The sequence below is a fragment of the Chionomys nivalis genome, chromosome 3 (assembly GCF_950005125.1).
Source record: "Chionomys nivalis chromosome 3, mChiNiv1.1, whole genome shotgun sequence".
Classification (NCBI taxonomy): Eukaryota; Metazoa; Chordata; class Mammalia; order Rodentia; family Cricetidae; genus Chionomys; species Chionomys nivalis.
The window spans coordinates 3,046,109-3,062,012 of NC_080088.1; the positions used below are offsets into that span (position 1 = coordinate 3,046,109).

General features: G+C 46.8%; 1 protein-coding gene across 2 annotated transcripts in view; it reads left to right on the forward strand.

The window, feature by feature from the left end:
* Positions 1-8,105: 8,105 nt before the first annotated feature.
* Positions 8,106-15,904, forward strand: part of Erg (ETS transcription factor ERG) — a 96,516-nt gene continuing 88,717 nt past the window's right edge. For both annotated transcript variants that reach the window (XM_057765843.1, XM_057765845.1), the window contains exon 1: positions 8,106-8,221. In XM_057765843.1, the coding sequence (XP_057621826.1) occupies positions 8,204-8,221 (18 nt within the window). In that variant the 5' untranslated portion in view covers positions 8,106-8,203. The remainder of the gene's footprint in view (positions 8,222-15,904) is intronic.

Genomic DNA, 15,904 nt, shown 5'->3' on the forward strand with positions numbered 1-15,904 from the left:
TCCAACTAACCAAGGCCACATCTACCTTGTGAAGTAGACTCATCCAGGCTCAGACTTCCCTCAGGGCCCGGGGTCCAGTCCATTGCAGGCAGGTGGACATGTGTTCCTTCTGTTCATATTTATTTCCTCTTGTTCTATAAATAATGTGCAATTCAGGATTTTTCCTTCTTAAACTTTATGAATGTTGGGTTTTCTTGTTGGTGAATAAAACCAAGACATCTTTGTGGGATAATAACAACAATTCCAGGAATTTCAAGGCAAGCCTGAGGCATACTGGTTTGCTCTTTTCTGGCCTTTTAGAGGGACATGTAGTGCCCTCTAGTGTCAAAGATTCCAGCAGTTCAAAGGGACACCTACTCCAAGGCTGGAGCTGACAAAGCAGCGCCTCTCTGAGCCTCGCTGGGGCGGTAAGAGGTGGCTGTTTCCTGCAGCTTTCCAGACAGAGCTATTTTCGTAACTATACATGAAGGCTAGGATATCACCTACGGGGACATGCAATGTGGGAAAATTATGGCTTTTCTCTTAGATTCTCATTTCTGGTATATCAGAAAGGGTCTGGGAAGATGATGGCTCATGGGAACCTGAGTTCCAGTCCACAGCAGTGACATTAAAAGCCAGGAGTGTCCATACCATGGGTGGTGAGGTGGGAGGGGATTGGAGGACCCCTGGGGTTCAGGTACTCAGTCTAGGTTAATCTCCAAGCCCCAGTTTCACTGAGAGACTCTGTCACAGAAACATCGTCACCTGGGTCAGCTGGAAGAGAAATGGCCAGGTAAATTAAAAAGTGCACCTTGCAGCTTGGCCTTTGTGTGGTGGGAGACGAGATCACATGGGAGGGTACAGCACAGGGAGTTAAGGAGCAGCCTGGGATGTGGAGCAGGAACTGCCCCCCCTAACCAACCCTGACTGTTGAGTGCCCTTGACTTCAAACCTGGCCGCTGCTTCCCTTAAGTTTGTGGTCGCTTGGTGAGAAAATGTAAACAAATTCCATAGTTTTCCTGTGCCGGCTTCATTTATGATTCCATTTGTGATGGAAATACATTAGTAGACAATGAGCCATCTTGGGTGACATCAGAGTAGAGCCGGGAGAGTAAAGCCGGGACGTCTCAGTCTTTAGAAAACACTCCAGAGGAGCAACTTTTGCACACAGATGTCTCTTCAAACCTCTATATTGTGAAGGCCGTTGGCTGCCATTCTTTAAGACACCGTCTCTACTTTTTGCTATAAAAATAATTTAATTTTAAAATTGTATTTGTGGAGTGTTTCGGGGCGTGTTGTTCATGTACCTGAAGAGGTGAAGGGACACCCTTGTGAGCTGGATTCTTTCTTCCCACCTTTACTCAGGTTCCAGGGACTCAGCCTGCCCGGCTTGCTTAGCAGGTGCCTTTACCCACAGAGCCATTTCCTTGGCCCCAAAAGAAACAGTCTACAAATGTAGGTCAATAAATGATGATGTGTGGTAAGGGAGACAAATACGCCTTTAATGACCATCCAAGATTCTGAATGTGATAAAAATCAAAGTTATCTCGGTGACCCAAGATAATGTCACAGCTCAGGGTACCAACAAGGACAGTGCCGTGATGGGAGACATTCTGACAAGGACAGAGCTGCCCCATGGTCCCCACCAGTATGATGTACAATTCGCTAGCGTGTCCTTGGGGCAGACCAAGCTCCCAGGTAACTGTTAGCATGACAGTGTCTCCAAATAAGATATGTGCTCATAAGTACCCAGTCACATGTCAAAGAGCCTTGAGGTTCATTGTGTATAGAGACACGGTAATGCAATTAGGAAATTTATGCTTTCGGCTAAACCATTTGTGTCAGAATAATTACACCTCTTTCTTTTTTAAAAAAATCATGAATAGTATGTGAACAGATTTAGAGTCCACGAGGATGGCACTAACATTCCAGGCCTCCAGGGATGAGGACAAGCAAGGTTTGCACAAACTTGAGAACAGGCTGGATGCAGAGGAAGTCAAGCTTCTTGGAATTGTTGCTTCATTTGAGCCCGCAGAGCCGGACCAATGCCCGCCTCACGGTGAAGGAAATTGCAGCATGGGTGTTGAAAGTTGAGGATTTAGTGTGTGATGACAATGCTCTTGCTTTAATTGAGTTAGAATTTACCTAGAGGCTGAAGACTGTATTAACTCAGAGAAAATGTTAAGCAGTAGTTACTTACATGTTAATTTAATTGTTTCTTAATGAGGGTATGGTGACTACAAACATAGACACATTCATAGGCACTCCATCACACACACACATGTACATACCCATGCACACATATACACACAGGCATATATGTGTATACACATATGCACAGACACATACATAGATATCCACACTCATACACACATAGATGTATATGTACACATGCACACAGACAAACACTCATGTGCACACACACATACATACACACACACAGATACATACACACACATGCTCAGACATACACCTACACATTCGCACATATACTCACACAAAACTTTGCCCCAACAGGGTAAAACCTAGGCACGCTGCACACTGTAGAGAGCGACTTCGGCCAGTGGTGACTGGGACGGCACCTCGACACCCTGCCCTGTTCTCAGGCAAATCCTCTCACTGACGTAGATGGGAAAGTTCCACAGCAGAGTGGAGTTTTCCATTGTGGGGACAGCTCCAGATGGCCGATCCTTATCTCCAGTCTCAGGCATGTCCCTGGCAAAGGTTCTTGAGACATCCTTCTTGCAGGGATCTTGAGAATGATCCAAACAGTTTGCATTTTAAGATTTGTGTGTCATCAGATCAACAATATATAGCATTTGTTTTGGCCTTAAAAAGTTGGGTGAGCTTGAGGCCTTGCCCTTGCCCTTGCAGGTGTGTGTGTGTGTCTGTGTGTGTGTGTGTGTCTGTCTGTGTGTGTGTGTGTGTGATTTGACTAGCTTGACATGGGCTTCCTGAATGCTAAGCTCAGTGGTGGGTCAGAGTCCTGTCATCCTGGCTTTGTCGGTGCCCACTGAAGTTTCTGGTGTGAGACTGGTGAGTCATTGATGCCAGCAGGATGAACTCTTGATCGATGGGCACCATAACACATAAAAGTCTTCTGGACTTTTGTACAAAAATTTAATTTTTTAAAAGAATGATTTTTTGTGTGTAGACATTTAAAAAGAAACGAAAGAGAGAGAGATGCATACAGGTGTCCAAGGAGGCCAGAAGAGGGTATCAGACCCTTGGAGCTGGAGTTACAGACAGTTGTGAGCAGCCTGACATGGGGAACCAAGTGCAGGTCCTCTGTGAGAGCAGCAAGTGCTCTCAGCTACTGAGCCGTCTCCCCAGCCCCAGCAGAATTAGACATTTTGATACAGATGCACGAAGGTTCTGACACCCAGAATCTGTGTTGTGCATGTGCAGGATGTGCTTGCATTCCTCGGGGATTTGAGCAGCAGTAAGTTATGTATGACTCATTCGCCTTTAATATAAAAGTTTAGTAGTGCCGACTACAAGAATCCTGAACATATAAATGAGACAAAGAAGACGGGGAAAGGAGTCAAAGAAAGATCCTCTGCCCTGGCCTTGTAACGCAGACCTTGCCACTGCTGCTAGTTATGTCTTCCCTTTTAGAACAGAATGCATCTGTGAAAATTTCACATGCTGATTTTTGATTTACCCGGCAGCAGTTTTCCATATCACATTCATCCATATCATATTCATCCTCTACCTGGTTTTCCTAGAGTATCTGTGTGTGTGCTTATGCACATGTGTGGAGGTCCCTCTTCTCTTGTCCTGTACGTTATCCCCTGAGACAGGGTCTCTCATTGAACCTGAGATGCACAGCAGATACTCAGGCTCGACTGACAGGTGGTCGTGGCCATGCCCGGCCTCTTATGTGGGTGGGTATTGGGGATCCAAACCCAGGACCTCGTGTTTGAGCAGTGTGTGGTGTTACCCACCAAACCATCCCCCAACCCATTCCTGCCATATTTTTGATGATGGTGGGTATTCCATTTTATAGATGCCTGTAACAGGAATAATTAACACAGAGGCCATGATTCTGCTGCCATGCCCCCGTTACAAGGTAGTCCATTCTTCTTTTGCTGCAGCCGTGATTGATTTGCAGAGCCTTGCTGTCCTCCACCAAGGCACTTTAGGATGAGCGGACCCACATACCACACATATGAGGAAACAAGGGTGAGACCCTCACAGAATCACAGAATCAGAGGCTTGCCTCGGGGATAAATCAACAATGGATTTCATTTGTGGTTATGGTACCTTTGTGCAGTTTTGTTTACAACATTTCCTTTTTGCTTCTGAGTAAACTGCAGACAGACTCATCAAAGGGAACTGACTTTGTGCATGATGGGCTCATGGTCGTTCTTAAACAAACCACCCTAATCATCTATAGTTGTTGCTGTCCGTGATCACCATGGGCCAGTGGGTCCCATAGAGTGTTCCTGTGTTTTAACAAGGGAGAAAAGTGACCTAACCCTGCCAGACATACGATGGAATGACCCCCAGCAGCTGCCAGATTGCTCTTTAACTGGAACTGTCTGGTGATGGCGTCCCCCTCAAAGTAACATTTCGGGGGGGGAAAGAGCCAGTTCTGCAACTGCTAAGAGGCTGGGAGCCAAGGTCGCATGAAAACCCAGACTTAGGGTCAGGGAAATATGAAGTGAGCGTCCCCCACTTCAGGTAACTCCGGGGATAAGGTTTAGGAAGTGGCATCAGGGTGTTCTAATTCATAGGCACTGCTTGTGCCACCGGTAGTCAAGTTTATGGGCAAAGGTCTTGTGATCGATATTCTGGGATGACCCGGACTGAGGATTGTTTTGCTCCTCTTGGCATCAGGAATGACTCTCTTTGAAAGTAAAAATCTGCTAAGCATTTTGTCATTTGAAACGAGGGACATTTAACAGAGGGGGTTGCCATTTTAAAATGTGGCGATCCCCAAATTATTATGCCATCTGATCACTGTTTAGACTTTTGTTGAGGTTCCAAATTAGGCACTGTGAGAGGTATGAGCAGAATCTTCAGAAATTATGTCAAATAATAATAGTGTCTGGTTTGTCTTTATAATTTTCCAAGCAAAGAATTCAGGCTCTAATAAAGGAGTATTTTATCAAATAAAGGATCTGTGTGTTGTGCATAAATGACGGAGGGCTGGGCAAATGGAGGGGCGTATGGAAGACTGGGGTGGTGAGGGGGTCTCTCTGCACTGTAGTTTTCCTGTAAGGTTGAAATTATTTCAAAATCAAAGATAAAATTTTTCCTCTTGACAGTTGATTTGGGTCAGATAAGCACCATGGTGTCTTAGGCAGGTCGTGGGGGTCGTTAGACCTTGGGAAGGAGCTTGCTGCCCCTGCCACAGGACACAGTTGTGTGCTGTGTTAACCCTGGTGAGTGCAGGAGGCAAGACCATCTATAGTTGTTTTATCGCAAAGAAGTCAGTCCTGTAATAACCCAGCTCAGTAAATCCACACAGGGACCTTCCCTCAACATTTTGAAAAGACAGCTGCTTCATGGGAGAGAAGAAAGGCCCCCGGGCACTAGGAGCACCCGGATGTTGCTTGTTACTTTGTTTCTTTTTCTCAGTGCTCGTGGGAAGCTGCCAGGATGAAACAGCTCAGAACTTGGAGAATTTTAGGGGAAACACAGTTTTAATCAGTCTGCCATCTTATGCATTGTTCAGAGATAAAAAGAGCCGGAAATCGACATTCCCTCAAAATGTAGGTGCTGAGAACCTGTGAGCCAGGAGACTTTTACTGGAATTAGTGTTCATACACATTTTTCTTTCTTGCTTTTAACTTCCCTCCTCATGGTCGCTACGTCCTTTCCCCGTTCCTGCTCCTTCCCTCTTCTGCCCTGTTCTCTTTTCCTTCCTTCTCCCTGTCTTTTTGCACCCACTGGGGTTTGAACCCAGGGTCTCTACACCTGCTGGGCAAGTGTTGGACCACAGGGTCCCATCCCCTCTTCCATCTCCTAATCTTTTCTTTCTCCTTCTTTTTGTATCCTTTTTAAAAATATGTGTAGCCCAGGCTGGCCTCAAACTGGTGATCTTCCTGCCTCTGCCTCCTTCAGCAAATCCTACTGGCGAAACCCGCTTCTTTTTATGATTTAACACACAGGGATGGAGTCGTACAAGGAGGCAAAACAGAGAAAGGGAGTAGTGTCGAATCCCGGCAGCGCTGGCTCAAAGTCTGAATGAATTCAGTTCCCCACCTGTCTGTCCCAGTAACCAAGAATTGCTTGTGACTCAGGCTCTGGTCCTTTGTTTCCTTGGTTCCCCTTGAGACCGTACTCTTTACTGGTCAAACTATCATGTGACTCAATTCAAAGCAAACTTTTTTTTCGTCCACAGAACAAGTAATTTCCTGAAAATGAGTAATTAAAGGCCTGAAATCCTCTAAGGAATGTTCAGGCCTGTGTCAGCTCTGCTTCCTTTGGGGAAAGAGAACTGTGGCCTTGAACCTGCAGCTTGGGTTTGTGCACTTCATGAGGACCCGTGGCCTCCTCTCTGGGTAACTCAGTTCTATTGGCATCCATGGTTGGCAGCATGGATGTCCATCAGTGGGGCATATGTTCTAGAATGTAGACTCTAGATGTTTGGGGGAGGGATGTATGCATAAGCATATGTAGTGTGTATGCCTGTATGTGTATGCCTGTATAAAGAGTGTGTACGCATATATAAAGAGTGCGTACGCCCATATAAAGGGCACGTGCGCCTTTATAAAGGGCGTGTATGCCTGTATAGAGTGTGTACACCTGTATAAAGAGTGTGTACACCTGTATAGAGTGTGTACGCCTGTATAAAGAGAGTGTACACCTGTATAAAGAGAATGTACACTTATAGAAAGAGTGTGTACGCCTGTATAAAGAGTGTGTATGCCTGTATAGAGTGTGTGCACCTGTATAAAGAGTGTGTACGCCTGTGTAGAGTGTGTACGCCTGTATAGAGTGTGTGCGCCTGTATAAAGAGTGTGTACGCCTGTATAAAGAGTGTGTACGCCTGTATAGAGTGTGTGGCCTGTATAAAGAGTGTGTACGCCTGTATAAAGAGTGTGTACGCCTGTATAGAGTGTGTGCGCCTGTATAAAGAGTGTGTACGCCTGTATAAAGAGAATGTATGCCTGTATAAAGAGTGTGTACGCCTGTATAAAGAGAGTGTACGCCTGTATAAAGAGTGTATACGCCTGTATAAAGAGAGTGTACGCCTGCATAAAGAGTGTGTACGCCTGTATATAGGCACACAGTTTGCTCAGGCTAGTGTGCATGTGGAGGCCAACAGTCAACCCTGGATCTTACTCCTCAGATGCTGGTCTGGAACCAGCTGATTGGCATAGGCTGGCCGGCCAGTGCACTCCAGGGCTCCCTTGTCTCTGACTCCCCGTGAAGGTCTGTGACCCTACACCAGCTTTTTCTCTCTGGGTTCTGGGGACTGAGCTGAGGTTCTCATGTTTACACTGGGAACAGTTTACTGGCTGAGCCATTTCCCCAGCCCCTTAAATAAGTGCTTGAAAATAAGATTTTGATATTTGTATTTTTTTCTTTAGTTTTCTTGGTTACCTTGATTCCAGTGTCTGTATTTTCGATTTATTTCTTGGGGAGCAAATAATAATGGTTTCTTGTGTTTGGAAAGAGAATTTGTGAAGCAGTTCTGGAACATTCATTGGAGACACTGAATAAATGGAGGCTCTTTGCTCACTGGCCACAAATTGCTTATTAAATATGACCATGTAGTTGCATGAATAGTCCTGGTTAGCTGGCTGGTGGCGTCCTGGGGAGGAGGGGGCTTACAGTACTGGCACCCAGGCTGTGAGGTGCCTTCCACCTCCCCCTGTGCAGCCATGCAAAGCCCTGCCACATCTGCATCCTGCTTTGGTCTGGTGCAGCCTGTCACCCAGAGTCACACAGGTCACACCTGCTGTGACAGTCCCAGCCCTAGCCAATTGATGCCTTTTTTTTAATTAAAAAAAATTCTCCTGGCTGCATATCATCAAGAAAAACAACATTGTTTTCAGGGTCTCTTATCTCTCCACTCCCAAATATCCTGTTTCTTTGGGCTGGGCAGCCAGGACCAATAGAAACCTCTTCCTGCCATTGGTTGACTTCATTTCCCAGACTTAGCACAATCTCATCCGCTCTAAACAACCTCATCAAAACTACTTTCTGGTCAGAGAGAAGCAATAATTATTATTAACATTTATTAACGATCAATAAACTTGATTGCAATATGGCCAGCACGATTAAGGTAAGGAGAGGGTTCCTCTACATTTGACAAAACCTTGCTCTTCTTGCGCTTGGCTTCCTTTATCAAGGCAGATAAGTTAGGGTTGGGCAACACCCCCCCTACCACAATAGAGGACAACGAGATTTCCTTTGCGCTGCCTAGTAAATTTCCTTTTTCCTACTCCGACCATCCGCAAGGCTTAAAAACTTCAAACTCAGAAAAAAAATTGGGGTTTCTAAATTCTCTGTTGAGCGCCATGGATTACTCTGGTTGGAGGCGTTTGGAGCACTCTTGAATTTTCAGATTATTTACCTGTTCCTAACGGTGTCTGGATGTGGGTCTGATGCGAAGCAACCGTCACGGAGGCTGGAGGGCAGGGTCACAGCGATGGGCTTTGTCCATGGCGAATGTTCGGATGCACTTCTGGGACTCCTCACCAACAGGCATGCCGGCACGTCCCCACGGAAGTGGGGAGATCCTCGGTGGCTGTTGGTAGCAGGATGGACAGAGGTTGACTTGAATTGTGGGACGCCTCCATGCTGAGAGGACTGAGCCGTCTCAAATGGTGGTAATTGGGTGTGCTGGTTTACGTGTCTATCACAAATAAAACACCTGCCCCTCTATGCGCTGCAAGCTTTCTTCCTAGTCGTGTGGTGTGTGGTGACCGGGAAGCGGTGGTCTGTGGGTCTCTCCTCTGTTGTGTTTGTTTCTGTGTGTTTTCTTGTAAATGTTTTTGGGAGGAAACTGGTAGGGTTTAACACGGAGACAAATCCGCACAGGCGGTGAATTAAGTACGGGCTGGTTGACACAGAAGTCGGTGGAGGCAGTGGGAGTCTGAGATGGCGGGTTTATTAAGCAACCGACGTTCCTGGCCGCCGGGCATTGATGACATTTGTAGCAATGAGGAAAACTAGCAGCCTACATAGACAAAGAAAGTGAGCCAAAGAGTGTGTTGTTTGTTATGTCTATAGCTTGGTGTCACAGAGATGGGACAAGACTTGTCTGTTCACTACTGCTTCGCATGAAAACTCATGAAAATCGGGGTTGCCCACAGCCGAGATGAGGCGTTAGAAAACTTCTTTGGTTAATATCTATTGCGTTATGTATCAAGTAAACTGTGTTTCAGAGTTCTATCTAATTTTCAGTCTCAGGATGTATTCTATCACGTAGTAAGTAATGTACCAAAGTCTTAGAGCTTCACCTTCTCTGGCTTCAAGGATTAGGGCCAGCTGCAATATTGTGACCTAGAGGGAATTTTAACAGTGGGCTAAGTGAGTAGAAATGACTGGATTTTGATAACCCCAAATTCTGCCCTTTTGGTTTGTGCTTTAGACTCTTAATTCTATCCCTATTTCATAGCAATTAAATCAAATATTTTTTTGTAAATCTTAGATAGTTTGATCAGACACTTATGTGGGTTCCTCCCCACTTCCCAAGCCAATGCTTTAAAGCACAGACAGAGCAGGCCGTGTAGGAGGCGAAGTACATTTCGACAAACACTCCAGTGTGTTATGCTGTTTCCTTTAAGATCCCTGTTTATGAAGAAGAAGTTGCTTCTGAAGTTTGAAGGCATTTTTGACTCTTGAATACATTCGGAGACAATCGCTTGCTGCTGTGTAGGACTCTGGGCCTGGTTGAATTCTGTGCTGTATGACATTGTATATCTCTCCGTGATAGAAACGGCTTCCAGGGATTCTTTAAGGCCCCTGTTAGAGCAGTCTCCCCTGCGAGGTAACTTTGGTGAAGATCAGCTTCTTTGAGGTTCTCTGGGTATAGTGAGGTGATTCCATGGCTTTGTTTATGGAGTGGGGAAAGAGGCCTTGCATCCATTGACTGCAGCTTTAATACCGCTAGCACAAGCCTCAGATTAGCAGAGGGAAATATCCTCTCTGAAGTTGAGACAGTCCCCACAGGGGCATTTTCCCATTGCAAATTCACTTGGAGTGTTAGGTGTTTTGGTAAACAGATCAATGAGCCCTTTCATTTGCAGGCACCGTGTTTGTGGTTCCTTTCCTTCTGCCATGCTGGAGCCTGGGAGCACTATGCTGGTAGTCTTACCAGGCTCTAGAACACGGCATTTCAGTGGGGGAAAGGTGAAGGTATTTTAGATTTCTCTCTGCACATTCATGGGCTTCAGGATCAGGCCAAGGGCCCTAATAAAAACATGTTGGCAAACGAGCCACCGTCTCTGTGTGCAAGCATCTGGAAGATGGCTCTGAGGGCTTCTTACAATACTGAGGGATGACTGACCCCGGAGGCCGCTGTTCCTCATGTAACCCTGTGCACGTCAGTTAGGGGTCTAATTCAGCCCTCCAGAGATTATTCTGACCTTATTTGCAATACCCATTGTCATTTGCGTAGCTTAAAGAAGCCTATAGTGTCCTGCATTTAAAAACACTGTGTGTGTGGGGGGGGGCAGACTGAATAGGGTTCTGATAGAAAAACATTCTAATTCTGAACAATTGGAGACTGTAAGTCCCTAGGTTGAAAGCCTTAAGTCTAGAGTTGAATCTTTTAAATGTGTGTAGGTACATGTATGTCTTTGCATGTGTGTCTGTGTGTCTTTGCGTGTGTGTATGTGTCTTTGTGTGTGTCTGTGTGTATGCATGTGTGTGTTTTTGTGTGTATGTACATGCGTGCATGTGTGTATGTGTGTGCACATGGAAGGAGCATGTTCAAATGGCATCTCGAGTGGAAGTAGCTCAGGAGTCAGACAGGATGTGGAAATTTCCTAAGGAGGCCCAGGGCGCTCAGGCTCTGGGTAGTCGGAAAGTTCCTAAGGAGGCGCAGGGCGCTCAGAAACTGGGGATGACAGGGAACAGCAATCTCTGCATGGGCTTTAATGGTTGCTGCCAGGCAGCTTAGCTACAGCTGTGTTCCCGGCTGGTGTCAGGGGAATAGGCATGGCCTCCCTCCTCCCTGCTTAGTCCAGGATTTTGCGACAGTGGAAGGAACTCCAGGTGCCAGGTGTTATTGTTCTGCATAACTGCCACATCCCAGAGCGGCTCCCACACCCCACCCCACCCCGCTTCTGCTCTGGCCTAGGTGCCTTGAAAAGACAGCAGCATCTCCAAGATACTTACTGTGTGCACTCGGGAGTATTCTCAGATTCTCTGTGGTATAGCACATACGTGAAAGCTGTGTGTGTGTGTGTCTGCGTGTGTATGTCTGTCTGTGATGTCTGTGTGTGTGTGTCTGCGTGTGTATGTCTGTCTGTGATGTCTGTGTGTGTCTGTGTGTTTGTGTGTCTGTGTGTTTGTGTGTCTGTGTGTGTATGTCTGTGTCCATCCATCACCCCGAATGGTGGCCCTGTATTCTCCTCTCTCATTGAACACACAGCAGCTCTCCCTGCAGGACTCCCCCTGTCTGTGAATGTTCCAGAACAAAATGATTCTCTCATCATCTCTGTCTCCTTTAAACTCATTGTTATTATTTTTTTTTTTTTTGCTGAAAAAAAGACCGTGATTTTTAAAAACATATTCCCAAGCACACTCGTACACACTCAATGATTCTTAGAAAAGCGTACACACAAAATAAAGTAAATCTTGAAAAGCAAAAAGTGTTACTCGTGCCGAGCGGCTGAGTTCCTTCAGCTGAGAGGCACTGATTGAGCCGCCGGTGCTCGCGGGGCATACAGCCTCAAGAGAGAAAATTTGCAGAGGTGGTTTTGACACGGTGTGCTTTCACACCGCCACGGTGGGCCTTGTCCAGTTGCTCTAGAGACTTCTGCTTCCATGGCTGAAGGACGCTGCTTCCTGCCCTGCCCTGGGGACACTATCAGATCACCCCAGAGGCCAGCTCCTACGTCCTGTGGCCACAGACATACTTGCATTTGGGGGCTTGGGCGTGTGATGCCAGCTCTCACTGTCATAGTGGTGACCCTTCCTCATGCCGGCGTGAGCCGGCACTCAGGAAACGGCAGACGCCACGGGACTCAGGTTATCGTCCCCTTTCAGGACGAACTGCCATGCTTTCTGATGCGCCTTTTCCTCTGTGTTTCACACAAGCCAGCTTCAGGAGTAAAGCTCACAGCCACGGGTGCTGCCTGGGTGGTTTCACAGACACAGGGCAAGCAGCAGGGTCTCTTCCAGCTTCTATCGTAGCCCCGAGCCTGTGACAGAGCATACGGGGCTAGGGAGACGGTGGGAGCGCAGATGGCATCCAGCTGCAGCAGGAAAGGTGGAGGAAGCCGGTGGCTCAGGTGGCGGTGATCATCTTGCTGCTTTCACCTGTGCTGCATCCCAGGACTACGTGTCTGGGGATAGCGGGAGGCCTGATCGTGTCTTGTTTCTGTCTGTCAGCACAAAAAGAAGGATGCTGGGATCCTTCACTATCCAATTTTCTCCATGAGCTTTTAGGGGGAAACGTAATTTTACTTTGTACAATTTATGGTTGTAGTGTGCAAGACGTTTTCACTGTAAGGAAAGGTGCAAAGAGATTGCTTTTTGCTCTTGATAATTTATACACAGTTCACCACCATGTCACTACATGCTTCTAATAAGCATGGTTTTTATGCTTTTTAAAATATAAAATAAATATTATCATTTTACAACCAATGTCCTGCTTTGGGGAATGGCCTTCCTTCAAAGTTTCATACATGCACGGCTGGGCACGCTCTCTCTGATGTCTAGAAAAAAGCATTTTGTGAGTGTTGTTGCTTGGAAAAGAAACTTTTGGGCCAGCAGCTGTGCACATCTTTAATATCTTTGTGAAATTAAAGTACTGTGCTGATTTCACAGACATTGCCAGCTTACTCCTAAAGGGATTGATTCACGACCACTCGGATATTCTGATCTAATGTTTGTCAATTGGTCGGGGAAGAATGGAAGCTCTCTTTTTCTCATTTTGATTTGGATTTGTGATAGTTTTTAGCATATTGTTCCTTTCTGTATGAACCTGTCTCATGTCCACTGCGACCTGTGTTTTCTCCTTGTCCACACTTCTGTTTCCCGTTTGATCCAGCGTGTTTTCCCAGTGCTTCCCCATTGCGCTTGGTTGAGGCTGGTGCTGGGCTCAGCCTTCCTTCTACAGTCCCGCACTGTTTCTGTTCCTTCTGTTTCTGGCCCCTTCTCCCTACTGCTTGCCTTTGTTCATTTGTGTGTATTCTCATGAAGTCCCAGGACCTTGTTCTTGGTATTAACACACACACGTCTTCAGCCGGCATTGTCAGTAGTACTGAAACAAGTATTCAAACAATATGTGTTAACTACAATTCACTGTGATTACTAGGGGGAAGAGAGACAGTCATGTAGTAACTGTAAGATCATTTTTCTTTTTAGTGATCTCTGTCCTACTGAGATGAGATGAATTAAGTGGACTTTGTGTCTAAAGGCACATAAAATGCTTCACGTTTGTGATCGAGACTGACACCGTCCCCAGAGCTGCCTGGCAGGCCTTGTGCTAAATAAACAGGTCCATCGCCTCAGAGTGCTGGTTCACAGATAAGGGTGGAAACATTGTGAAGGATGCGGACCAGTCAGTCTCCTTTCTCGGTGTCCCCAGTGGTCTCCTTATGACAGCTGCTTCCTGCACCCCCAGCACTAGGTTTCTCTGCAGAGAAGAATGCCGTCTTGAACGATCTCAAACGCGTTAAGACACTGACTGGGTAACGAGTATTCTTGTAACTATCTACTCCGTCATCTGGTCCTTAAGTGAAAAACAAGACCCCTCAAGCAGCCGCCCTGCCACACGGGACAGCTGTACCATAAACCGCTGGAGCCCTTGAGAGTGACGCGTTGCCTCTTCTGCATCTGCGTGGTGACAGGGATGGTTCTTGGTTGCTGTTTTACTTTCTGAGTCTGAGATGGTCTCACTCTGTAGCCTAGGCTAGCTCAGACCTCATGGCAACCTTCTGCTTCAGCCTCTGCACTGTCAGGATTACAAGTGCGAACCACCATGCCTGGCTTAAAGGAATATATGCCAAATGTGATGTTTTATTTTCTGAGGTCCCGGGGATGGAACCCAGGGCTTTGTTTGTGCGAGGCCTGCACGCCACCACTCAGCTCCGCTCTGTCTTAAGAATTCTTTCCTTATTTGGCAGTATCCAAGGGGCAGAGGTTCCTGATTCCAGGTCTGCTGGTGACTGGCTTACATGTCCTCAGCCCAAGTGTCAACTTCCGTGCTGTGCCTTGGGCGTCAGTCATGAGCAGCCAGGTCAGTGTTTTCCGCTAGGCCCCGCAGCGTCTTTCGGCAGGGTGTTCGTGGAACTCAGCCCCAGGAGGGAGGAACAGGTGCCTTGCTGCCGCGTGCAGATAAGTGCCGAGGGTTTCAGAGAAGGAGTGCCAAAGCCAAGTGAAATTATTTATGTTTTAAAGTGCCACATCGGAATCCAACCATAACATCAACAGGGCTGTTACTTCAAACGCTGGGTAAAAACAATGCGTGCTTAGTTCTGGAAACTGTGATGGGAACATCCAGCAGAGATGCTCCAGGTTGTGTGTGTGTGAGTGTGTGTGTACGTGTGTGAGTCTACGTGCAGCCATGTGCGTGTATGTGTGGCAACCAGAGTCAGTGCTAGCTGTCCTCCTTAGATATACCACATCAGCTACACTGACTGGCCAGTGAACCCCCAGGGCCTGTGTTCCCCACTCCAATGCTGGGTCCAGCAGTCATACGAGTGCTGAGGATTTGAACTTGGGTCCTCATGCTTAAATAGCGGGTACTGTGTGCACTGAGCTATCTGTCACCCCGGCCCTAAACGATCTTATGTTTAAAACATCCATGTCTATGATTTACCATGACTTTTGCTGTCACGGAATTACAGATAACACACGAAGCCCTTTCCTGTTCCTTTCCCCTATCTAATTAGTACCATCATGGGTTCAGCTCTGAAGGGAGCCCTTCACACCTCCGCATAAATCCCCAAATCAGTTGATTCAAATATCCTCAGTCTTTTTGGCATCCCATTGGGCATTTCTAAACGATGTTTTTTCTTTGATAGTCTCCTATATTTATACAATGTATATTGAGCATATTCCTCCATCTCAGCCTCCCTCCACCTGCTCCCTGCAGCTCCCTCACCCATCTCCCTCCCAGCTCCGTGCCCTCTTGGTTATTTTGTCAATAACCTCAAGTCCAGGTAATACAGTCCATGTGCATGAGCTGTGGCCATACTTGATAGTGCATTCGTGTGAGCTTCCTCTCAGAAGAAGAAGAAACGACTGAAACAAAACTTCAGAATTTGTCAACATGGTGAGTTCATGTCTCAATTTGAGGCAGGTTTCTTAAGACATTGCTTTAAGCACATGTGGTCTCACGTTGCATGGCTCTCTCCTTGGGAGGCATGGCAGCCAGCAATAACATGAAGGCTGCCCAGGACACCACAGCCGGCAATTGACTGCCAGAGAGACACTAGATACTCTGTTTGCGCCAGCGTTGTGATAGAGCCTGTGGAAAAGCATTGGTTTTGTCATTCCTGCAGGAGATGGCAGGCACAGACTCAGTCCTAGAAGAGCCACACAGAGGAGACGCCCTGGAGGGGGTAGTCAGAGCTTTAGCAGGAAGCTGGCCTCCCTGGCCTTTGTTCTTTAGGGGTGGGAGGAGTGAAGACGGCTGTGGAGCTATCCTCTCTGGGGTTTGGTGGCTCTTTAGATATCAGGACTCAGAAGGTGGCTCAGAGCAGGGCCTCCTGAGACCTGGGGAGGGGGATATCTATGCGCTAGATAGAGCGCTCCCAGCAGGGATGTTAATCCTGTTGTTCCTTCT